Genomic DNA, 24713 nt, shown 5'->3' on the forward strand with positions numbered 1-24713 from the left:
ACTCTGGCTGTTACTATGGTCCTGCTTCTCCCTTGGGAGCTTTTTGCTTTCCACTTCAGTCGTGCTCGTATTAGGCACACTTCCACCATGCACCAAATGAGGAAAAATGGCCCCATTCTCCCTAGCTGAGTTTATCTTCTCTCAAAGAGGCCTGTATTTGAGTGCAGGACAGCATGACAGAGTAGGGAATGGCCAGAGTATGGCTATAATATATTTCTTGGCTAGTCCAGGCTCTGCTATTGTCATGCTCTGCTCTTGCCACCTCTAAGGATTTAATTCTATTTGTGGGAAGGTTCAATCAGGTTTTTCAGATCTCTTCTGAGCTTACCATACCACTTTTTATGAGTTACTAATAATAACAATTGGCTAGAACATCTTGTTTTGAAAATGGATGCAGCCACAGTTTAATTAACAAAGTGCAAGACAAGTATAGGAAGATGATGCATATTGTCAACAGCTGTCTGATATCAGTGCAAGGTATATATACTTGGCTAATGAAAGTTGTTATCCTTTTTTGGACCTGCATGACCAACACCATGTTTATGTGGGTCAGAACTGTTGGAAACATAACCCTACCTTTGTCACAGGAAACCATAAAGTGAGGATAGACAATTGGAAATGAAAACTCAGCAAAAAAGCATCGTATTCACAGAGCCATATCAAGACATGGCTCCCTATGGACAAACAGCTGGCAGAGAAGGAAGAAGAAAAGTTCCTCACTTGACAGCTTCTAAGAATGGAATTAGCAAACACAGAGCAGAAAAGCTAAAGCAGCACAGACTCCTACATACTCTAGCTTTTTGATTTGTGAATTTTCCTTTTTATCCAGTGTCCCCCAGAAGCACATTGAGAACCTTTTCTGTGGTGTGACCTGTGAAGAACTGAGTGATCCTAGGATCAAGGCGAAAGATTTTTAACTCTGACAGTAATGCTGCTTCACAAGGTTGTGATAGGAATTATATAGATTATTATTATCTTATATTATTATTATATTATTATATATTTTATATAATATATTATATATTGTATCATATCTAATATTATTATATTATAATATATTATTGTTGTTGCTGCTGCTATTTGGAGGGAAATCTTGGAGAAGGGAATGCAAGCTTTGAGCAATTCGGTAAAAGTATCGATTGGCTCCATCTGCGGGTTACAGCTGAGATGACAGGCAGGATCAGTTTGGGAAAGCAGATTACAGGCAGAGCCGAAATCAGAGCAAGAATCTGGTCCTCAGCCCTGCCTTGGAGAATTGTGCAGTAAAGGCAAATCTCGAAAAAATCTTCTATGGTTTCTCCTTCCAAAAATAAAGACTGTTGAAAATGTGCTGGTTTCTGTACATCTGTACCTTTGGAATTGGAGGAATTTCTAGTCCTGTTCTCCCCTTGGTTTTCCTGGAAGGCGCCCTGGAACCCTGCCAGTTTTCTTTGCCATGTGTGAGAGGAGGCTCTGAGTGAGGAGCCTTCTTACGGATATCCTGCCGTTCTGTCCCTGGTGGCCTGCCCCTTCCCTACTCACCCCAAGAGCCTGCAGGAAAACAGGCATGTTGCAATGTCAGTAAATAAGCAGGCAAAATCCAAAAAGACCCAAATCCCCCAAATTGTCACTGGCTTGAATAGTTCAGGTTTCTCTCATGTAATCCAGACTCAGGCCATGAACAAATTAAATACCAGGGCATGAGGAGTATATGGATTTGGCTTAAATGCAGAATATGAAGCTCCATATCTGTGTTGGGGTGGCTGATGGTGGTTGTTGTTGGTGGTTCTCCGGGCCTTTGATTGTTACCTTTTTCCTTCCCCTCTTAGTGACATTTCTGCATTGAACTAGGTCATCAGTGCATCAGAGACCCACAGGGTAACCAAAGGGAGCTGGGAATTTACATAAATACACTTTATAGTTGCCCCATGCTAAGGCACGGACCAGTGTGCAGGAATAAACAAGAGATGTGTGTGTGTGTGTGTGTGTGTGTGTACGTGTACATGGGTGCTCTTGCATGTGACCTTAGCAGTGCTCAAAACTTCTGTCCCAAAGAAAAAGTTTTCATTCTTTTTTTAATCACAGCTCTACTCTGCAAAAATCTGCAATGACACCTTCTTTCCTTGGAGGTCCAGAACTCCAGCTACCTGCACGTGACTTCTGCACAACTCCATTTCTCTTCACCCAAGCATGACAAGAGCTTTAACTATGCAGGGCTGATTGACTGCAACAGCTCCAGCACTCAGTGAGGTCTCTGACCCTCCTCCGTTCCATGTCACAGGTGTACATTGCTTTCCACAGCCACTATCAACTGATAGCTTCTCACTGGTAGAAGTGAGAAATTCCCACTGTTCATGGCCACTGGAAGAGGGTAGTGGTGACCTGAGACGCTGAGGCTCTACCTCTACTCCAGCTTTAAGAGCAAGAGCTGGGCACTGTTTTTCTTAAGCCCCTGGATGTGCTAATCACCTGCTGGGATGAGGTTTTTCCTCCAGTATGTTGCCTGGTTTTTTGCTTTTTTCTCTACTGGGTTTTTGATAGCATCTACCTGGACAGACTGCTGGATGGTGAATGCTGATGACTCCCTGGAGGTAAGATTGGGGTGAGGACAGCCTGCTTTCCAAAGCAAATGTATGTTAGGGAGAGTTTTGATGTAGCCATGGGGTTTCTGGCATCATCGTTCCACCCTCAGGTAATTTTCCCCTGTTGTCCTGGATAAAAATAAATGAAAAAAATGAATGACTCCAGCAGCAGCAGGGGAAAAGTGGCATTTTGTGTAATTCTCTCTGTTAGACTCTATTATTCAGGCTCTGCTCTCATTCAGTAAGTCCAGGAAAAGTCTACAGGCTCTAGGTTCAAATGTGCATAAACTGGAGTATGGTTACCCTGCATTTCCAGCCTGCATGGATATTTTGGAATTGTTTTTAATTCTATATGTCAGATTTTTTGATTAAAGAGTCCAGGGTGTACCTTTGTGCTCTTCAAGTCTTTTTATCCACAGCCATTGATCTACTGGACTAGCAGAAGTTTAGAGGGAGCGTGGGGACTGGTCTTAAATCCAGGACTCAAAGATATCTGCTTAAACTTGTGTAGACATTAGCACTCTCACATTACAGAAAGGTATTGACAAAAGTAAGCTGCAAAAGACGAGGGAACAGAATGACACATGCATGCAAGTTGTGTCCCACAGACTCCAGACCCCAAACAATCATCCTTTCGCCATCCCTCTGTACTGCAAGTCTGTATTTTTCTTCCCAGAGTGACCAGCACTTTCTGTATGCTTAAAGGCTGCAGGACAAGAGTGTGGCAATCTGCTCCCTGGAAAACTTGATGATTTATGTAATGAAGGTGAAACACCTTCCAAGGCAGAGTTTGGCTGCATATATCAGGAAGAAGCTTTCTATCTGCTATCCAGTGTAGGAAAACAAAAGCTCCTCTGGATTCAGTGATTGCGATATAATGTTTAACAGTTTGAATGAAGCACAGGGAAAGGGCCACACATAACAGGCTCAAGACCGCTAGCTGGAGAGCAATTGCCACGACTTGCTGCCTCTGTGACAAATTGATGAATTATCTGAGAAAGAAAAGGGTAAAATATTACCAGAAAAACACCTTTTTCTCTACACTGCAAGAAACCCTGGCTGAGGTGATCACAGATCCTATGCAATGGGATTGCGGATGGTCAGCGAGTCTGATCATGGAGCCTCTTTGAAGGGTAAACAGAGTGCACCCACTAACGCTGGCTAGGATATATTCTATATTGCTGGTTAGGAAATATTCTAGATTCAGTTCAGGAGGCCGTGAACAGTCTGGAGTCAGCTGAGGATATCACCACGCGCAGCATAGCCAAATGGATCCCAAACTGCCATCATTTCCAAGCAAAACGGATGAAGGAAGTCCAACTCCCGCGTCCAGGAAAGAACCAACTCCCTTAACCCGAGGCTTTGTCACCTTGTCTTTTTGGCACAAAGGCACCTGTGCTGGGCTGTCTCTAAGTGCTCCATTAACACCAGCTTTGGCCATTAGCAACCACTGTTCTCACATTCCTGCTCTGAGTGTGAATACTAAATAATGGAGCAAAATGCCCCCAGCCTTAATACCTGACAGAACGAGCTCCCTAATGGCTCTAATGACTCACTGCCTCTCTAGGTAGGAGAATGCAGGTAAATCATCAATGGCCAGAAAGGCCTGGAATCCACAATGAGTCCTCTTTTCATCTGGAAAAATAGGAATTCAGGCAACTTTTGACTTCAAGAGAAAGGACCGCCATCCTCCAGCATAGATATTGCCACCTGGCCTCTCTCTGATGGTCGGGCCATGGAGGTGTGACCTCCGGCAGAAGCAGGCCAGGGACCGCTGGAGCAGCAGTGTCCAGAAGCACTGCAGGGAACCTGAGCACTGCTCAGAGCCCCTTGCCACCAGGACAGATACACAATTCAAGAACGAGCAAGTTACTGAAACATAGCACATAGTCTGAGCTGGTGCATTTTCCTTTGCATCTGGGCAACCTGAAACCTTGGTTGCCACAGCTCAGATGAGTGGAAGTAGCTTGTCCAGCTGACGTAACTCACCCCCTGCCTACGTGCTTGCAGTGTTGATCAGAGCTTCCTTCAGTGTGAGCATCAAATTAAGCCTGGGCCTATTTTTGCAGTGGTTTATGCTACAAAAAGCCATAAAAACTGCTTCACAACAGGCACTGTTGCATTCATTCAGTCCCTCCCTGTTACAGCTGGATTAAAAATATTACCACTACTGTTAAACACGGTCTGTTTTACTTTTGTGTTAGGCTCATAATCATTGTATGCAAGCACCTTCTCACAATGCATTAAAAAGCCATGACTAACATCTCTCACATGTTTGTCCTCTGTGCTTTCGCCAGAAGGGGAAGTGTGTGCTTGTTCTGTCATTTTTTTTATATTAGATGTGTTTTAATATTAATTATACATAATGAATAGGCTATAGTTATATATATTATAGTCATTATGCAGTTTATGTTTTACATGCATACTTGTGTTAGGGAAAGCAGGGCGCAGGAATGTGTTTCGTAATCAGATTGGCGTTTTGACCATGGTCCTTTACTCCTGGGGGAGTTCTTGGCCAGTCCCAGGGAAGCTGGACCAGATTTGCTATGGGGGAAGACGTGATGAAGAATTAGCGCTACCAACCTGGTGCACAGCTCTGGTCACGGCACGGAGGTCATCTATGCATCGTCTGTGCTGAGGCAGGTCCCCCTCTGCTGGAAACCCCGTGAGAAGAGAGAGTGACACAGCCTGTGCTCATCAGCCAGTGCTTGCTAATCAGCCTTGCTCCCTGCTCAGGGTGCTTTGCTGGGGTGGAGCGAGTGGATGCTTTGGAAAGAGCCGAACAAGCCAGAAGGACAAACAGTACCCAAAGCAGAGGGGAGACGGTTAGGGCTGAGGAGATTAAGAGGCAGGTAACAGAAAACTGGAGTAGCATGGTGCTGGCTCAGACTGGTCCAAGTCGCCCCCTCTGAGGCCTGTTCCCATCACTCCTGCACCAGGAAACGGGATGCTGGCTCTGCATGTGCTGCACTGAGATGGGTCCTGAGCACAGCCCTGACACAAGAAATGCAGAGAGTTTCTAAAGCCTGAAGAGCAGGGGTCTTTCTGGCAGCATTTTGATCTTTTCTGTTTTTGCCTAAGTTCAGCACTAGCACTAATAGGTGACAATTAAAACAACCCAAGAAACAACAACAAAAAAAAGCATTTAGCAAGGTTTTCTAGTCTGGGAAGCGGGTTGTTTCACAGATTAGGCCAAGATTTAAAACTGTGCACCTGAAGACCTCTATTCTGCTTGGAAGCTAATGAAGTCTGGAATCCTGCTAGTCCCTTTGTTAATAGCTGAGGTGAAGAGGCTGCGTGTAAGATTTTAAAAACAATACCAATGTCAGCAAGTGAGGAAGTACCTGAGAGCAGTAGCTGAAGGCAGAGTAATATGAATAAGTCTAAGGTGATATGGGAGGAATACAAAATGGTATAAACACAAGTGGAACAAAATGCAATTTAATGAAAATATGTTAATTTCAAGCACAGCCTGGATGGTAGTAAATTAAGACAGAAGAGGAACTCCAGCTGAATTAAGAGGGACACAGTAAAAGCTTATGCCTGATATAAATAGGTCAAACTGTTTTGCATGAAATTGTTCTCTTGAAAAATACAGATTCAATTAAACCAGATTTTTCTCTCGATGCTTCTCATTTTCATGATAATTTCCATTAAATCTGCCAAAAAAGCTGAAAATTTATAAGCAATTAGTTTTCATGTTCACAAAACAAACTGTGCAGATTGTTTTCACCCAAACATGAATAGTATCTTTTCTGCAAGTCTGAAATAGTGAGTCATTTTTACCCTCCTTTAATCCATTTTATAGTATCATAGAAAACCTATACAGTTTGGCTTGTATATTATATTGCGATTGGCTAAAGAGTTCAATGCATCCTGTACTGGACTCTATTAAGTGGTTGAGATACATTACTATCTATCTACTTTGTGATGTACAAAGCATAAGAAAAAGGAATTTCTTGCATCATCCAAACAAGTACGGTTCCCATTTCCTGTGAGAGTTTCTCTGTCGATAAAATACAGTGGGATGTCTGTTGCGGCAGAAAGGCAGGCTTGAGTCCAAAGCTGCACTGACATTATCTCTGCTCCTTGTATGAGCAATCCCAGGAATGTTTTAGAGGTGCTTGTTGCCATATTTGCATTGCTAATGAAAATACCTCCCTTAATAAACTGATTTATAGAAGGCTGGGCTGGGAATGCTATCTAACTCTTCAGCAGCACTGAGACGATTAGCAATGATGCAACTGCTACGTCTGCCCAAGTCTGGATGTCTCAGTGATGAGTGTGATTCACCTGTGGCACACACGGCCCCACAGCCGGCAGCGCGCACGGAGCCCCAGGGCCAGTGTCAGAGCTGGCCGCCTCTCATTTTCCAGCCCGTGTTTACAGCTGAGTCATTTGGGGGCAGCCCTTCACAGGCCTCTGGAGAGGGACTCACATTCACACCTCCGCTCTGGAGCAAACACTTTCATCACACTATGGCTACATCCCATTCAGCATTCCCAGCTTCCAGCAAAATGCCGGCCTCCGTGACTCATGCTCCCCAGTCATTTCACTGTACAGTCTCCCTCCTTCTTGGACGTCTCAGCAGGAAGAGGGTGGAAAAGACACATGGACAGCAAATTCACAGGTCATCTCGTCCACAGCCCTGCCCATAGCCTAGACAATCATCTGGCAAGAGGGATCAAACCCACTCTTAGATATCTGTGATTACAGAGGGGGGAGTCACCCCACAGCCTCTTGCAGCAGTTTCCTTCAGGATTTTTTCCTTACCAATAGGATTTTTTTTCCCTAATGTCTAATCTGAATCTCCTTTTCTCTAATTTAAAACTGTAGCAAGGACACAGAAAACACTGTCCTTTCAGTCTACCCTACCACTTTTTTCTTCTTCAAGCTAAACAGCTCTAGTTTGCCATTGACATAACTGGACCAGGATTTCTGCTGAACAATTTAGCTGACCATCTGCTGGTTGGTGGGTATATTCATTTAATATCTTTTTTTTTCCTCTTCTTTACCCACAGGTGAGTACAAAATGCCGTGGCCTGTGGTGGGAATGTGTCACAAATGTTTTTGATGGGATCCAAACCTGCGATGAGTATGACTCCATCTTCGCCGAGCACCCCGGTATGTAAGAATGAAGGATTTTTCCACAAGGAGAGGGACACCCTGATCTCAATGGTGTGAGCATCTCCTTCTCCCTGTAGCTGGGACTCAAGGTGCCCATGCGGTGCTGAGAAGCTCTGGTCACTGACTGGGACCAGGCTATGTCAAGGTCAGCAGGTCCTCAGCACGCTTTAGCCTGAGCCCATGCTTTGGCTATCAATACAAACGGTATCTGCTAATCCCCAGGCACTTAATTTAGAGCCCAGTCCTTGTTGACAGTCATCCTTGGCCAACACAGCACCCAGAAGGTCACATGCTGTCTGTTGCTCGAAAGAGTGCAAAAGACTCTTTGCAAGTAAAAGTGTAGATGAAAACAGGCTTGTAGTATATGACTGAATCAGTAGCAAGACAAACAGTCTCTCATTGGCCCTGTGTGTAGAATGGACATTTATTCTTCTCAGCGAAAGATAATTTGGTGCTTCTACAAATGACAGCCATTTTTCTTTTCTCAGTAATGTATTACATCCAGGGGAAGCTGAAGAAAGTTTCACCAAGAAAAATATTTTCCCATGGGATCTGACCCAATTACCCCACTAGCATTTCCACTCCTCGTGCACTAGAACAATCTGCTTTTGTCCTACAGTGAAGCTGGTGCTGACTCGAGCCATGATGATCACAGCAGATATCCTGGCAGGATTTGGATTTGTCTTCCTCCTTCTGGGACTAGACTGTGTGAAATTCCTTCCAGATGAGCCACACATCAAGCTGCGCATCTGCCTGGTGTCTGGAGTTACCTTGCTCATTGCAGGTATTCCTCCACTGTGGATCCATCCTGAAAGATGCCCTTTAGCAAAATGAGGAGCTGTTAAGCCTTCTCTTGCTTTGGGGAGAGGAGGGAGTGATCTTCTGGAGGGTAAACAAGGGAGAGGGAAACTTATTTGCTTCTGATGTGTGCAATATAAAACTTACCCACTATTCACTGCCTGCCTCTAACAGCAGCTACTTGAGTGTATCTGCTTTTATTTCATTTACCGACCGGGTGAATTGGCTGCTGAGTTGATTGACTTCAGTTACAGCCGTTCTACTGTGAGGAAGTCAGTGTTGACATGGCAAAGAGACAGAATTTCTAAAGAGCAAGAAACATGTTGACATCCTGGTTCAGTTCCTAGCTCTGCCACAGATTGTGTGACCTTGGGCAAGTCACTGAGCCCCAAATTTCTGCAGCTGATCTGTAACAAAGGGATAATAACACATCTCTCCTTTATAGGTGATAAAAACCTGATGGACTGAGGTGTTTTGCCGTTACAGCCAGTGGGAGAATTTTAATATGAAAATAAACAGACTGCCAACTAGGGTACTAAGTCATTTCATTTGACTTTACGCCAATACTTAACACCTATCTCTGCTTTAGCATATGCAGATTTAATATGTAACTCATCCTAGCAACTGATAGCACATGTAAAATACACAGAGAGATTCTTTTAAACGTCCTCTATTTTTCCTCCCACAATTTGTCTGAAAAATATTGTCAAAATTTTGAAAGTCAAAATAAATAGATTAGAAATTTAAAATCTTTAAGCAACTTTATAAGTTGATAAGCTATGAAGAGAGGAGCTTTCTCCCTTTTAAAGCGGAAATTTAAAAATTTAATAACAGTTTCTGGTATCTGTGAGAGTGCAAACCCACAAGGTACAAACTGCCCTGAAAACACTCCAAATGATATCAGTAGGAGACAAGGTGACTTAAGCAAAGTGATCAAGCTGAGACAGAGCTGGGGCTAAAAACTAATGTCCCAGAAGGTTCTTCCAAGCCTCAAGTCTGAACCAGGAGACAGCAGACTATAACTCGAGGATTTTGTAGTTGTGATCTCCTCGTGATCACCGTGGTGTATGTGAGAGTGCTGTGTGGCACCTCTCTCCTGTCCTGCAGGTATCCCAGGCATTACCGGCTCGCTGTGGTACGCCATTGACGTCTACGTGGAGCGCTCCTCTCTGGTCTTCCACAACGTGTTTCTGGGCATTCAGTATAAGTTTGGCTGGTCGTGCTGGCTCGGCATGGCAGGGTCTCTCGGGTGTTTCTTGTCTGGGGCTGTGCTCACCTGCTGCATGTATCTCTTCAGAGGTGAGGAACCATCACAGGGCTGGAACACAGTTAAGGGAGAGAGCAATGGCTCAGGGTCTGCTACAGGTGCACTGAGCCAGGAACATTCTTCTGGGACTGTCTCTAGGAGGCAGGGAGGGAGGGGTTGGGTGTTCAGTCTCTTTGCCCTCTGCAACTTTGACTTCCCTGCTGGGGTACCGGTGTGGTGCTGTAGGGAGCGATGGGGACACTGATCTGCAACAGCTTCTGGAGAGGCATCAGACTCTGAGGCCACTGCTGGGCTGGCGGACGACTGCTCCTCTGTTTCTCTGGCTTTGTCATTGGAGGGCGTCCAGTGTGCTGGAAGCAGAGGTTTGGTGAGACAGTAGGTAGGGTTTCTCATCCTGGATCAGGAACATCAGGGCCATACAACCCAAACTGTTGACCCTGATATAAACACACTTATTCTGGCAGACTTTATGTTGGATCAAGAATTATCTGTGCTCCTGTATGCAGCTTGAATGCATCCAGCATAAACATTGTATCATGGGCTCCAGGAAATCTGAGAGTGCTTGTGCGAGCATGAACTGGTCCACACAAACATGCTGGAGCTCCACTATTGCACAGATACCCCTAAATGTTTGCTTAGCCCCAGCTGCAGTATGTTCAGCTGTAAAATGGGAATAGCGTTATTTCAGCAGCGCTGTAAGGCGCATCAAGGTCTTCAGGTGTGAGGTGTGAGTACGACATAAAATGTGTTATTACACTGTATCTTGGAGATATTTGGAACGCTTCTTTCTCTGTATTTCGAAGCTTTACAGCTGAAAGTCACCAAACACTTGTTAGCAGGTCTTATTTCTCTCCTTGTGCATCACAGACACCAACTCTGGAAGACTTCACTCTGCTCAGTCCTTGAGGAAAGGCTATTCCCCAGCTGGAACAATTGTAACAAACGTGCATTTGCCATCCTCGCAAACAGCTACTGCCAAAATGTATGCAATGGACACAAGAGTATGAGGAGCAGGCAAACACACCAGAAAAAGCTCTACTTTTATTTGTTGTGGATTGTACAGAGATCCAAGGTGCTTGTGATATGGATGCTAAGTTACATTTCAAGGATGCGCTTTATGAAATGTTTGCATTATGAGAGCTTCAAATAAAAAAAATCTCCTTCAAGAAAGTAATCTCCAAGAAGGACCATGCTTTAGGGATTCCTGTTGTCTTGAGTACTGAGGCTGCTCACATAAGCACAGACTAAAATACACAAACTCTTTCAGCATTTGGCTCCATATGAGTGAGATAAATCAGACACTCCTGGATCAGACCCCAGTCTGGGGGGGTAACAAGATGGATCTGTTCTGTGTCTGGCAATGTGCTGAAAGAACATACAAACCAGATAATGCAGGCTTCTGCTAAGAGGAGGACTGATCATCTGGAAAACATCTGGAATCTGTGCAGCCAACATGTGGGTATGCTCTCCTCCTAAAGGAAGCTTGAGAGTCCAGCAGAAGATAAAGAGTTGTTTTAAATGTCTGGCTGTATCGTTGGCCCATGAATATCTACACCGAGAAAATACTGTAAATTCAGGTACATCCTTTCCTGCAAAATACAGTCTTTTTCAGTAATCATTAAAATGTACATTAAGGATTCACTAGACTTGCTGAGATCTGGAAATTGTCAGCTTCTTTTTGGCTTACTGAAAGTTTTGCCTGGACAAAAATGAAGTGAGAGAAGATACGAGATCTCTCCCTATGCATGACAGATATGTCAGCTAGAAACTAGGATCAACAGTTGTAAGATCTTCTACCCCTTTCTATCAAAAGATTTTAAAATCCAGTTAAGGACTACATTCACCTACTGCACTCTGGGCTGCCACAGGCTGGGGGAGGCTAGACTTCCAGCCATGTCTTCATTAAGGGGTTGAAAAAAAACCCATGTGTTTTAACACATTTCCCAAGGATAGATGCAGAAATGCTGACAGCCCTTCAATGCTTTTGAAGGAAAGAGAAGCTGATTCACAATTTACTTAGGGTTGGTAGGAACTGCTCAAGTCCAGTCCTTTCTTCCATGTCATATGATCATAGGCACCAGAAACGGAGAAAAGTCCTAGAGACCTTCTGCAGAGATGCACCTGCTCAGTGGCAGTGGATTAAAATTAGTAGAGTCACAAAAGGGACATGCACACTCCTAGGAAACATAGCAACTCAGGCTTCACCAGACACATGCTTTCTCCACTGAGTGTGCAATGGGACGGCTAGATGGGGAATACTACCTTCCTCCCCCAAGGCAGCATGAAGCCCTCCTTATGTTATCAGGGCCAGAGGCTGATGGGAGGGAAAGGGCTGGAGACCTGTGTGGACTGTGTCCCAAAGGATATCTCTGACAGCCCCCAAGACAGAAGATTAGGGGCTGAATCCTCTCACAGATTACACTGGAAGCAGCATTTTGTGCTGTAGCACAGCGCTGACCAGCAGCAGTGAAAATGTAGACCTCAGTCCTGACCTGAATAGTGGCTGGCTCCTAACCAAATAAAAAACAGGCCCTGAGAGCAGGCAGGACAACAGCAGGTCCAAATGGCTTTGCCACAGGCCCAACCACCCTCGCAGAAGGTTCAGATCGTAATGTAACCACCTCAGCAAGAGATCCTAGCTGCATCTCTGCTTCCCAGACAAGGGAGGCTTCATGCCTGCAAAATTCACGCTGCTTCAGTTTTCAGATATTTATATTAGCCAAACTGATGGCAACTTATTGCCATGAGTTGAGCTATTTTGAACAGACGAAAGCACAGTAGGAGAAGTGACGGGGGCTTCTTTACAAAGTCCTGAGAGATGAGGAGTACAAGAGTTATGTGTAATGTGATGAATTCACAGATTATACCAAGAATGCCCAAGGAGATCTGGAAGCAATATGAATCTATGCCTGTTATTCCAGAAAGGTGGAGAGACAAGGCCGCATCCAGACCTTTTTTTACTTTTGTATGGTCATGTCAGAAGCGTGTATTTGCCGCAGGGCGCTCGTGACGGAAGAGATGTAACTGGAACCATGTACGCAGGGAGTGATGCTCTGGGGACTTTGTGAGCCAGCTTTGGGGCCAAACGCCTGCCCAATTATTGGGTTATGCCCCTGAACCCTTGCTCCTTCAGGGACAAGCCACGAGGGAGAGGAGAGGAAATCCACTGCAGAGGCAGAGCTGTGCTGAGCTCCTGCCCTTAGGAGGGAGTTCCTGTCTTCCTGCTCCTCTCCTGGGAGGCAAGTGCTCTCCTGAGCCTGCCCAAAGGAGAAAGGATGCTGTGACTCCACAGGCTGCACCAGCCTGACTCATTCAGGGCTCAGATGCTTCTCCATGGGAGGTGTTGAGCAAAGACAGCATCACTTGGACCAAAGTCCTGAATCAAATACTTCCCAGACTACACAGACAGTGTGTTAGTCCTCACCACTGATACTCAGGGATGCCTGCCAGCCTCTTGTTGTTGTTTCCTATAGCTCTTTCTGAGTCATGAAGAGATCACCTCTTGCTGGGAAGATTTGTCTCTCTTTTAGTCCAGGGTGAATAATCTGGGATCACCTGCTAACACAGGTGCAATTGCAGATCTCAGACCATTGGTTTCTTTTGTTCTTTTTCTGGATTTGCAGAACTGCAGTTTGGAAAACTTCTGGGCCTTTGTCCTAATGATCTTCAGCTTGTTTCAGGGTGGTGAGAGGTGTTTTGGGGCTTGCAATGCAGGGGTCACACCAAGCAGAGGCTCTGTGGACACTTATGGGCTAAACATCTATGATGTGGCCAGGGGTGAATATAAGGGATTGGTCTCATTAGTGCCTCGAGCCCTGTGCTCCTCCTGGAGATGCACAGGTAAGGCATATGCATACCCCAAACACTATCTTAACCAAGGGTGCACTCTCCTCAAATATATATGTATATAAAAAAATTGCATAATGTTTGTGAGCCCTTCTTTTCTGCAGAATATAGGTAGAATAAGGGTTAACTCTTTAACCTTGTCCCCATTCTCCTCCCACTGTATGATAACTTCGAAGGATCTATCGACTGCACGAGAAGATTAGGAACAGGTCATGGCCACCCCTAGGTTTGCAGGCTTAATGTTTTGTAACAACCAGTCCAATGATGCATTGCTTCATTATTCAAATCTTGCTGAGAGTCTATCTGATGTTTTGATCAGTTGTTAATATATAATTGTTAATTCACTGATTGATTTAATTGCAACTTTGATTTCACGACTGCAATGTTCAGTTCTCATTAGCTTGTTGTCATATTGTGATGCCAATCTAATCTGGTTTGGTTGTTTATTTGTTAGCAATAAAAAAAACAGAAAGTATGCAGAACTTGTTTTTTCTTTCAAAAATCACAACCAGTCCCTAAGGCTAAAGATGTTGTGGGTGAGCTCAGGTATTAAGGCATTTTCTTTCGTTCTTCCAAATTCCTATCTACATCCTATTCAGCAGCAGCTTGCTGCAGGGGAGTAGGGTCACCGTATTACAATAGATTCACTCTGTCTTCTCAATTGCTATTGATAGCTTAACAAGGCTTTTTGCTTAGACACAATTTCCAGCTGAGACTCAACATTTAATCCTTTAGTGCCAACAGGAAAGCTTTTAGTGTTCTCCACTAACTTCTAAAGAGTATTTTTGCATGTTTGGACATCTAGTCTGGTTTAGTCTCTTTGCTTCCTTTCCCAGGGCATAGGCAGATTCAGGGACCTAGCTGAGATCTGGCACTTTGACATTTCCTGCTGTACTTGTCTTGTGATGTCTCCTTGAACTCAGGGCTCCTCATCACCCTCTCCACTGATTGTACACCACTTGGTGCAGCCTGCCAGGGCTCCAGCTAGTTGCAGGTTATGGAAAATAGAAATGTCTTGTAGGTAAGTTGTTTGATAAGTTTATTTCATGCCCTACAAATAATAGTTATCGATTTCCCATTTTGATACAGGTAAGCAATAGTTATATAATTTAAAAAAATGACATCTGCAGTAGCTGTCATTTTCTGCAAGTAATATTTCATCCTCTCACTATCTCAATCAGCCTTGTTAATAGAGATCTCTTATTGAGACCTTTTGAACTAGACTATCTCCTAGTGCAGTCGGATATTTTCTAAAATATGGATTGCCTCTCTTTTCATGCACAGTCATGTGATTTTTGTGCAAATTCACAAGATTTGAGCAATTATTTTCATCAGATAAGAATGTTACTTCAGCGAGCTATTTTTTCTTACATAGCTGTAATATTTTGAAGTATAACAAGTGAAGTTACCTTTGAATGTCACATTTGTCTCTAACTCCACTTTCAAGCTTCACCTAGGAAGGTGTTTTGCCAGGTGACCTGCTCTGATTCCTGTAAGGGAAATCACTTCTGTCTTGGAAGGAAACATAAAAGACAGCAGCACTAACAGCACCAGACCTTGGGAAAGTGGAGTTTAGTCTTGGAGGCTGTCCAGGCACTGTGGCATTAACTGCAAGCACCAGGCCTCATTGCACGCCTGTAGCAGCAGCTCTTCAACAGCTGGCAGACTTAATCATCAGTTTTGGCACATCTACTTCTAATCATTTTATAAACGTGCAAAGAGAGAAAAATGAAACAAAATCCCACCACAAAATACAGGTTTGGGGAAGCACAGCTCTCAGCTAGGGCTGGACCCTCACAGTTTGGTCTTTTGCAACTTTTAAATACTGTGGGCGAGCATTTAATCACACCAGCAGCAGCTCATGGCACTTAGAGGTTTTTCTTTCAAAGCTGTGCAAACATGACCAATACCAGACTCCCAGAGCAGTTAAATCTAATTGCCCCATTTCCTAGACAGGGGAACTGAGGCAGTGAGGTTAAATGAATAGCCTGAGACCACAGAAGAAAGTAATGTCAGAGCTAAGGATTGAACAGATGTGTTCTCAGATCACAAGCTTATAATCATGCTGAAAAGAAACATTTCCCTTCCTTTCTGCACATGGGCTGTGTTCTCAGATGGCAGGGAAGATTTGGGACTGCCAACATTTGCAATTTTAAAACTGATATATCCAACAGCCTCATCTTCTGACCCAGTAACTGGGAGGAGCGTGGGATGCTCTTGCTGGGAAGAGCCATTTGCAGGGGTCTGTTGAGGGCGTGAGAACTTCAGTTTGGGAGTAAGGAAGACAAAGATACCCTTTCTTAAGAGATTTGCAACAATAAGCTCGAACCAGACTTTTCTGGAGCCTTATTCTGTCCAAGCACTGTTACAGGTTGCTGAGGACAATTTTCTCCTGGTAGCTATTGGGTCCCTATTGTAAAATGCCTCTCAGGGAGAAAAAAAAAAAGAGCCAGAATTGTGCCATCTAGTGACCCAAAGAGGACGAGCATCTGTCCCTGATCCCATCTTCCTTCTCCCTATGCAAAAGGTTTTAGACCATAATCCATAGTCTTCAGATGATAATCAAAAAACAAACAAACAAACAAAAAAAAACCCCACAATAATGAGCATTTCTATTATTTTCTGATCTTTTATGTGCAACCCTCCTGGCAGCCCAGACTGATCCCCTGTCATGACTCATCTGCCCTTGTTTTTACTCTATTTTGCCTGAGAGCCAGTTTACGACTTTATTATTCAGCTCTTGACGTGTGGAGGTGAAAGTCCAGCCGTGCTGCCTCTCCACATTCCCTTTGCCTTTTGCTTCCAGATGGTCACCAAGCAATTAGCTCCTCTGCACTGCTTCCGTTTTCCCCTATCGAGCCTTACTGACGACAAGTTCCCTCGCTAATATATCTGCCTTCCAGTGTTTTCTGGGATTTTTCTGGAGCAGTTTGCCATGTCCTCTCAAAGTTAACAGGCACTGTAAATTACAGGACGAGTGGAAGTCAGAGGGCAACAGTGGAACAAGTGCAATTTCTCTGCACTTCTGAAATAGACTCAATTCTAAGATGCTGAATTACAAAGAAATGGCTCATCTTTCCTTTTATCTCTAGAAATGTCAGCCAAACTGCATTAGCTGCCTTCATTAAGGCTAAGTGCTTACAAAAGCGTAAGATACCAAGCAAAATTGCCGCTTTTCTAAGAATGGGAGAAACCTTGCCCATTCTGCTGGAGTGCCTGGGGGTAAAGGAGCAGGCTGGGAGAAGCTGTGCTCGCGGTGCAACGGTAGGTTGGTGGGGCCACCCCAAACGCCTTTGCAGAAGGAAGGAAACCAACACTTTCTCCATTTTACTAGAAGGAAACCAAGGCCCTGGATGATAGGGAAGGCAGTGGGAGGAGTAGGGCAGGTCCCGCCATGAGCCTCAGAGCTCTGCCACCAGGCAATGCTGGCTCCTGTCCTCAGGGTGCAGGTTGTCTGCCAGAAAGCGCGTGTGGGGCTACACCACACCAAGCTGCCAGGCTGGTGAGGAAGCTCCTTCTTTCTCACAGCCTTTTAATCACTTCCCCGTATCCTTCCCCCATAGGCTTTTAATGGGAGCAGACTACCCTCCGGCAATCAGAACACTCTCAGGTTGCTTTCCTTCCCTGCTCAGTGTCAGCAGTAAGGTTGGTTTGTGCCCAATTAAAAAAAAAACAAAAAAAACAAAAAAACACTCATGAAATCTTTCTGCAGATGGCTCTTGCTCCTGTGCAGTTTTTGGAGGAGCCAAGGACTCCCACTGTGTTGCACAAGTACCACAGCAGATGGGTGCTCACATGCTGGTGATTCCAGCTTGAGCCTAATTTTATGATAGCCAATGGCTTGCTGACTATTTCTATTATGAGCCACCTACAACAATTTTGACTGAATCATTTTAGTTCTTTTTGAGTAAAGATACCCCAAACACAAATGCAAATGCATTTTAATGCACGTTAGTAGCATGGAAACACAAACCTGTGCCTATGAACATTTCTGCAAGAGCAACAGCCTCCTTGGTGCACTGCTGAAAGTCTTGCTTGCCCTCTGTTGGGTGTCGGGGGAAGAATTTACAACCTGGGTAATGAATGCTGCTTACTGGACCTTGTGAAAGAGGGTCTCAGACTGATCAAGGCCCTGAAAACTGAGTTTGTTAGCCTCTCCTGTCATCTGATTAGAAGGTGACATTCAATGAAAATAAAGGCAGCAAAGTATTTAGAAGCAAGCAATTAATAAGCAGGAGACAATAATGTTTTACGCAGCATATAATGCAGACAACCTGTAGAGTTCACTTCCAAGAAAGGGTCACTGAAGCAAATGCAGCGTGTAGGTTTGAAGGAAGCATTTGCTGATTTAATGCCTGCTAGCAGGCTATGCAAGCTGAAGAGACAAACATAATCAAATCTCATGCTTCAGGGCATAAATTGAAGGGGTTGAGTAGTGGAAGTAGTTATGTATATACAAGGTCTGATCCTGAGAGGTGCTGATTACCTGCAGTTCTTACTAAGTTCATTGCGTGAAAGGACACTCAGGGATCACTCAGCTTCTCCACTGGCTGAATCTGTACTTGTTTATTTTCCTTATTAATAAACTCTGTAATATTTTAGCCTGCTGGCACAAACATTCATTTTGCTACAATAACATCCATTTCCTTTTACACAAGAGTCAAACATTAAGGCTGCTTCTAAAATAAGATTTTATGGAGATAATTTGCTGTTGTTCAGGCAGAGAATTTGTCTCTCAAAATATGCTATTACTCTTTACCTAGCTAAGGTACTTATAGGGCCTCATTGTGAGAATATGTGAGCACCTCAAAACCTTTAACGGATTTATCTTCTCAGTTTTCTACTGAGCAGGGGGACTGGTACTAGTCCCACTTTACAGGTGGGGAGCTGCGGTACTAAGTGGGCTGTGGGCTACAACTAGTCTTTTATGGTCCTTACTCCAAGCCCGTCTTTGGCGACTGTGGCTTCCCAGGCGCGTGCTGCATGGCACCTGGTGAGATGTTACCCTTCAGCTTCTGCACAAAGGGGTCTGAATGCAGTCCTGAGCTCTCTCCACTGAAAGCAAAGGAAATCTTCATTTTCATCTGGAATCCAGATAAGGGGAAATTCTACAACTTTCCTCCATAATTTAAGAACTAGTCAGAGTAATAACTCTTAGGAATGGCTTAGGCAGGGTCGATCCTGCTTGGGTATAAGGCAGTCTGGTGACCTTCTGAAGTCTCTTCCAGTCCTTTCTGCAATGATCACCTCAGAGAAAATGATATTTTTTAGCCTAATATATTTCCATAGCTAAGGACCAAATCACTGACCCCACAGTTCATGGCTGTGGGAAACTGCCATGTGGGTCCTGAGATGTACAAAGTCTGTTGTCCTGCAATGCTAGGGCAGGAGTAGTGAATTGGAGACAGTCACCATGAAATTAAGAACAGCTCAAATAAGCAAAACCACTTCTTTTGTGTTCTGTAGCTAGTTCCTGATGCTGCTACTCTTCCCATAATCCCCGTTCCTTGCTTTCCTTCTGTTGGCTGTAAATTTGCTGCATTTTGCACTAGACAAATCTGATATGTTGTGCTAAATATTTTAAACGTGGCAAGTGATCCTTCATCGCAGAGTGGCAGGATTGCACTACATTGTAGTAGAACAGTGTGACTTTGCCAAATGGTGTTTGTTGGCACCGTGCCGAGTAAAGGAGGCAGCCCAAGTTTGAGAAGTAACTATCAAGTCATTTATCAGCATTCAGTCCTAAAACACACAGGGTTGCACTAGCTCAAGCAGCCTTAGAGGGGTAAATCTGGTGGATAAGCCAGAAGCCCTGGGTACAGACAGACCTTTGAGGGAGCTTCTTGAAATTCAGAGCCATATCAAAATGTCAGCCTGAGCCCCTGTGACAGATTCAACACATGCGTTTAGCATTTATTCTGTTACATTTTGTCTCCACTTTTATTTAAAATGAAATATGTGCATTCTCTTGGCCAACTTGAGGAAAGGGCCAATTTTGCTCTCATACGACTGTAGCATAATGGAAGATCTCCGACAAAGCGAGTGGAATCCTAGTCAGCCAGCATGTGGTGCCTAGAGCTTGTTTCCCTTCATAATATCCTCATAGGATGGAGGCAACTCAGCTTCCCCAAGGCTGAAACATGGGGCAGGAGAAGAAGACACTTCTGCATTCACACAGGAGCTTGGAGATCCAGAAAATGGACACTGAGGCGCTTCACTCACTGGGGAAAAAGCAAAGCAGTAACTGTACAACAGGCAGAAGTGAAGAGGAAGCATGGGGATTAGAGGTGTGAGTGTAGGAGGAGCTGTCAGACCACTTGGAAACAAGAAAGACATTCTTGAAGCATGGCATCACAAGGAATCTCATCATGAACTGCAGATGCAAAACGCCAGAACAGAGGAACTTGGGTGGGTTTGTAGTGGTTCCTCTCCACGGAGACACTGTCCATGGCCACCCACAAAGCAAACAAAACTTCCTCTGGGAAGGGCTTAGTCTAATGACAGACAACGGGCTTTATTCTTTGAGGGACTCTTGCTTGGCCCAGCTTGCTGGTGTTACTGTCAGTAATCCAAGTCAGTGCTGCATGCTACACGTAGTCATTATAGCCCAGCCCCCAGAAGGTCTGGATGCTTCTGGAGAAATGCTGAGGACAGTTACTGCAAGGAACAGGATACACCAAGACAGCTTTCTAACTCATCCCAGAGTGTATCAGCCATTCAAGCTGACTGCTGGGGTGGCTAAGGAAGACCTGTGAAGTCTGCCTGAGTGAGCAATTCAGGTCAGCAATTCAGAAAAAGGCTGCCTGATCTCAGGCAGTGCCTGGAGCCAAGAAACATCAGGCTGCAGAGTCCGCCTGGCACCAAGGAGAAGGTCTCACTCCCCACCAGTGCCAGCATGACTGAGCCCCAATTAGGTACCGTCAGAGCATGAAACACACACCGACAGCTCTGAGTTCAGCTGAAGGTGTGGCAGGGGAAGAGAACAGGATCTGGCTAACTTTATCCCTTGAATCCATGGTCAGAACGTCCCTCCAAGACCCCCAAGTTGGGCATTACACTGCTTTACCTAGTGAATGAGAAACACAGCACCCAGCTGCAGTCCAGCTCCCACCGAAGCCTGGATTCCTCCTACTGGGTTTTGGAGGGGCTTCCAAGGAGGCTGTTGGGGCCAAGGAGCCTCTACAGTAGGTAGAGAGAGGACTAACCACAAAAGGCATCAGAGCTGCTGAGCGCAAACACAGCCAGGGTACGCCAGTGGGGAAGGCAGCTCCGCTGCTTCAGCCAACACTGGAGGCAGAAGAGGATCCCACAGGACAGGAGCAAGGCCAGGAAAAACAGCAGCAGGAACCTGAGGAAGAGGCAGCACAGGGAGGACGGGGTGCGATCACCATCTGCAGGCAGCGTGGACAGATGGCTGCGTGTCTTGAAATTAACATATACATTAATGTATTTTGCAAATAGCTGTTATATATTATGCTTTCTCCATCAGTATACTGAACATAATCAAAGTCCATGGAAACCAATTTATCAGTGCTGAATGCACAGTGCTTCGTGCTGGCCAAAAATTCAAACATTTCTCCCTGAAACCATTCATTGGTTTTGCCCTGCTCAGTCATCAGCATACAGTGAGGAGGATATGGATAAATGATTCCCATTAGTCAATAAAGACAGAACACAGGGACAACCCAGGAGCGATGCTTTCTAGCTATCAGTCTCTCTTAATGCCTTTCTCTCCATATATCCATCAAAGAATATTATTTGCCAGTTTTCCTTCTAAAATAGATTTGAAACTTACCACACATACCAGATGCTCAAGTTTTCATCACTCTGCCCAGCACACCTAACAATGAAAACACAAAAGGGACCTTCAGTTCAGCATGATGGGTTCAGGTACACATCTATCAGCATGAAGAAAAACATCATAAGTATGGGATTGAGAAGTTTTCCTCCATTGAAGGATCCCTATGAGAAGTTTCTCTACTTTGATGGGAGCAGATGTAGACGACATGCGAAGCGGCGTGCAGCTGGTTTGCCCTTCACCACATGCACCCACCACCAGTGGCCTCACTGGATCCCCAGCAGAACAAATGGTTGCAGGCTTCTCTGTTCTCCCTGCCTCTCTTGGAAGAAAAACCAAGCGACCTTTCCTGGTAGCCCTCTTTCCTTTTCCATGTTTGCATGCCTGGCAAGAGCACAGCACCCCCAGGAAGAGCCTGACTGGGCGCAGCCTCCGCTCCACGCTGCTTGCGCCCTCCCTTGCAGAAGCAGGACCGGGTGAGAAAGCAGAGAGCGAACACTCACCTCTCGCCAAGCTCACAGGCATGTTCAGAGTCTGCTAACTGAAAACACACACGTAAATCAGAGGGGGCAAGTCTGGTTTCTTACCAGTATAATTACTGATCTTGTCTTGGAGCGGGAACTTGGAGAGGAAGAGCTGACTCCTGAGCTGTATAAATCTGACAGATAAAAACTAGTCTTCTCCCTAGAGGCAGTAGGGCTGAGCTTTTAACTCTGAATGTCTGTGGTCTGATCTAGCCCATACTGAAATCAGTGGATAAGCTCACGGGCAGCTTGATAAATTCAATATATTTGCAGATGAAAGCTAGGCCAAGGGAAAAGCACTTATTTTTATGTCAAAGAGGGAAGTCCAAGAGCAGAAAGACAAAAGCAGTATCAGAGATGTGTTTACAGAACTGGAATTGGTTATACAGAAATGACTGCTGAAGAATTTCCACAACTAATTCTTGTTTGGTAGCTTCTTCTCCTGTGGTTAATTGTGAATGTAGCTGTAAATTGGAGCTGTTTTGGATGGACATTCAGTCTACCCAGCATTTTCTGTTTTAGGATAGTAGTAGAGCATCATTCCCGCAGTCAGGTTTCAGGTATGTGTATTTGCAATTGCAAATATGTGAACCTGAGACTTGTTTTTCAGGTATATTTTCTACCCTCTGCTCAAGTAAGCTTATTTACGCAAGCCTCTTAGCCTCTGTTTCAGATTATCTGGATGAAAAGCTACCACAGGGGTTCATCAGTAAGACTGAATCAAATTCAATACAAATTTTGGATGATTCACGTTAGATGTGTTTTAACAGTCTTCCAATTTTGCTACAAAAAAAACTCGAATCAGGTACAGAATTGCAACAACATCAGGAAAAAGAATAAGCAAGATGGAAGAAATAAGATTCATTAGCATATAATTTGCAGATCATTACTTTACTTTGGATTTCCTTCTGCCTATATCCAAAACACATACAGATTTCTGTCTGTCTTTGAGTCAATGGAAAACTGTTGTGTATTAGAAATTTCTATATAGACAAATCTCATATTACATCTCTAATTAACATGGCTTCTTTGTAAGGGTTTTGTTGTGCAAAGCCTGTATCACTGTAAACAACAAGAAATCACCCCACAAATCTCTGTAACATGTCTGATCATGTGCACACTACCTTTCAGTTTAATGGGAGCAGGATCAGTCCCCAGTTTCAACAGAGGTCTTTAGGCATAACAAATCTTTCATATAAAACATTATCCATGAAGTTTTATGAACGGTTGAATCTTGAATGAAGAATAGGGAAAAAGACAGAAGATTCAAAATGAACTTTTCCAGACATGTCCTTTTAAAATTGAGCTAATTTTCCATGTCATACATGCATTGTGGTGCAGAATATTTTAATTTGTTTTTTTTTCTTTCTTTTTTTTCCTTACTCTTCAACTGGATATTAGAGTAACAGGTCAAAACCAGACAGCTGATTGCTGTGATTACATGTGGCCAGAGTACTCTTCATGACTGAATGACAACCTCTGGATTCTCTTTTATCATTCTTTAAACAACCTCAGCAGAGCTTCCACAGCTGCAGCAAGGTGCATACACTCTAAGGCAGTAATCTATTAATATTAATATTAATCTATTAATCTATTAATCTATTAATGCATCCAAACACCCACCTTTGCTGCTGAAGATTCATGATCTTCCATTTCAATAGCCATAGGTAGAATAAAGGATTAATATATTCATGTTTTCTCTGCATTAATTAGAATTACTGTGAATATTAAATCTTCCCCAAATTTACCAGGTCCTCAAAAAAAAAATACTTAAAAAAAAAAGTGCTGGTGACTAAATTCTCCAAAAGTAGAAATCCCCCCCCACCCCCCCCAAATCAACCTGGCCCCAGTGAAAGATTTGGTTACCTGGAAGAACGTTAAACACAGAATTCCAGTGTCTGTGATCCATGAAGTGAAACACAAAGCTTGGGGTCTCCACATCACTAACAAAAGAGATGCGTGTAGAGCTTTGTTTGCAGCAATGTTTTACTCTCTGTGATCTGGTGCTTTTAAAACTCTACACTTTGTGCCTTCAGCCACAGAATACATTATCCAATGGTTTCTTGTGCTTCAGAAATTACCCCTAGCCCAGGAATGAATTCTAGTTTGCACAGACACACTCAAATAGCTGCTAGAAGTTAAATGAGCACTATTTTAAGGTCAGCACCTTGCAGTTTTATCAGCTCTTTCATAGCCGTTCAGAAATTCCTGTTGTTGCACCTCAGTTCCATATTAACCCATTGCTGTATTTAACAGGACCTGCTTCATATAAAGAATCAGCGGAGACTGTATCCTGAGGCCGTGCTTTCGTTATATGTTGTCTTCAGCTGCCGTTCTGGCATTACAGTAAAAGTAGTGCCACTTCCATCCATTTCCCATGTACTGTGCCAATGGGCTACTACCTCAAACACTGTGCCCGGCATGTAGGAAACTGTTCCCAGCCTGAGACAGCTTCCTCCAGCACTACAAAATTGGCTGACATGCAGCTGCCAGGAGTTGGCATCCCAAGAAAATGCATCAGGAAAAAAAAAAAAAAGTTTTTCACAAGGGACACAGAAGTTCATTATACAATACAAGCAAAAGCCACCTGGGAAAAAAGCTCATATGGCTTTGATATTGACTTGATCCTGATTGATAGATACATCCAAATGATGTAGGCAAACTAGGGATGGAAAACGGTTTGTACCACAGCTCTGATCACCTCAGAAAGGACAATCCCAGTTTGTTCTACAGCCAGTAATAGATTGTCACTAAAGTTTACAGCCTGTGGCTCAAACACTCCATTAACTTTG

At 44.1% G+C, this 24713-nt stretch overlaps 2 protein-coding genes across 2 annotated transcripts; one reads left to right on the forward strand and one right to left on the reverse strand.

The window, feature by feature from the left end:
- The first annotated feature begins 2456 nt into the window (after positions 1 to 2456).
- On the forward strand, positions 2457 to 10760 carry CLDN16 (claudin 16). Its single transcript, XM_013959212.2, has 5 exons — positions 2457 to 2570; positions 7583 to 7685; positions 8308 to 8472; positions 9594 to 9785; positions 10621 to 10760. Exons 1-5 carry the CDS (start codon positions 2457 to 2459, stop codon positions 10758 to 10760), a joined length of 714 nt encoding a protein of 237 aa, XP_013814666.1.
- Positions 10761 to 19671: 8911 nt separating this feature from the next.
- Positions 19672 to 23862, reverse strand: TMEM207 (transmembrane protein 207). The gene is made up of 5 exons (XM_013959319.1): positions 23788 to 23862; positions 21901 to 21938; positions 21395 to 21439; positions 20805 to 20947; positions 19672 to 19820 (listed from the first exon to the last, which is right to left on the reverse strand). Exons 1-5 carry the CDS (start codon positions 23860 to 23862, stop codon positions 19672 to 19674), a joined length of 450 nt encoding a protein of 149 aa, XP_013814773.1.
- Positions 23863 to 24713: the final 851 nt, after the last annotated feature.

This window comes from Apteryx mantelli, chromosome 9, assembly GCF_036417845.1.
Source record: "Apteryx mantelli isolate bAptMan1 chromosome 9, bAptMan1.hap1, whole genome shotgun sequence".
Lineage (NCBI taxonomy): Eukaryota > Metazoa > Chordata > Aves > Apterygiformes > Apterygidae > Apteryx > Apteryx mantelli.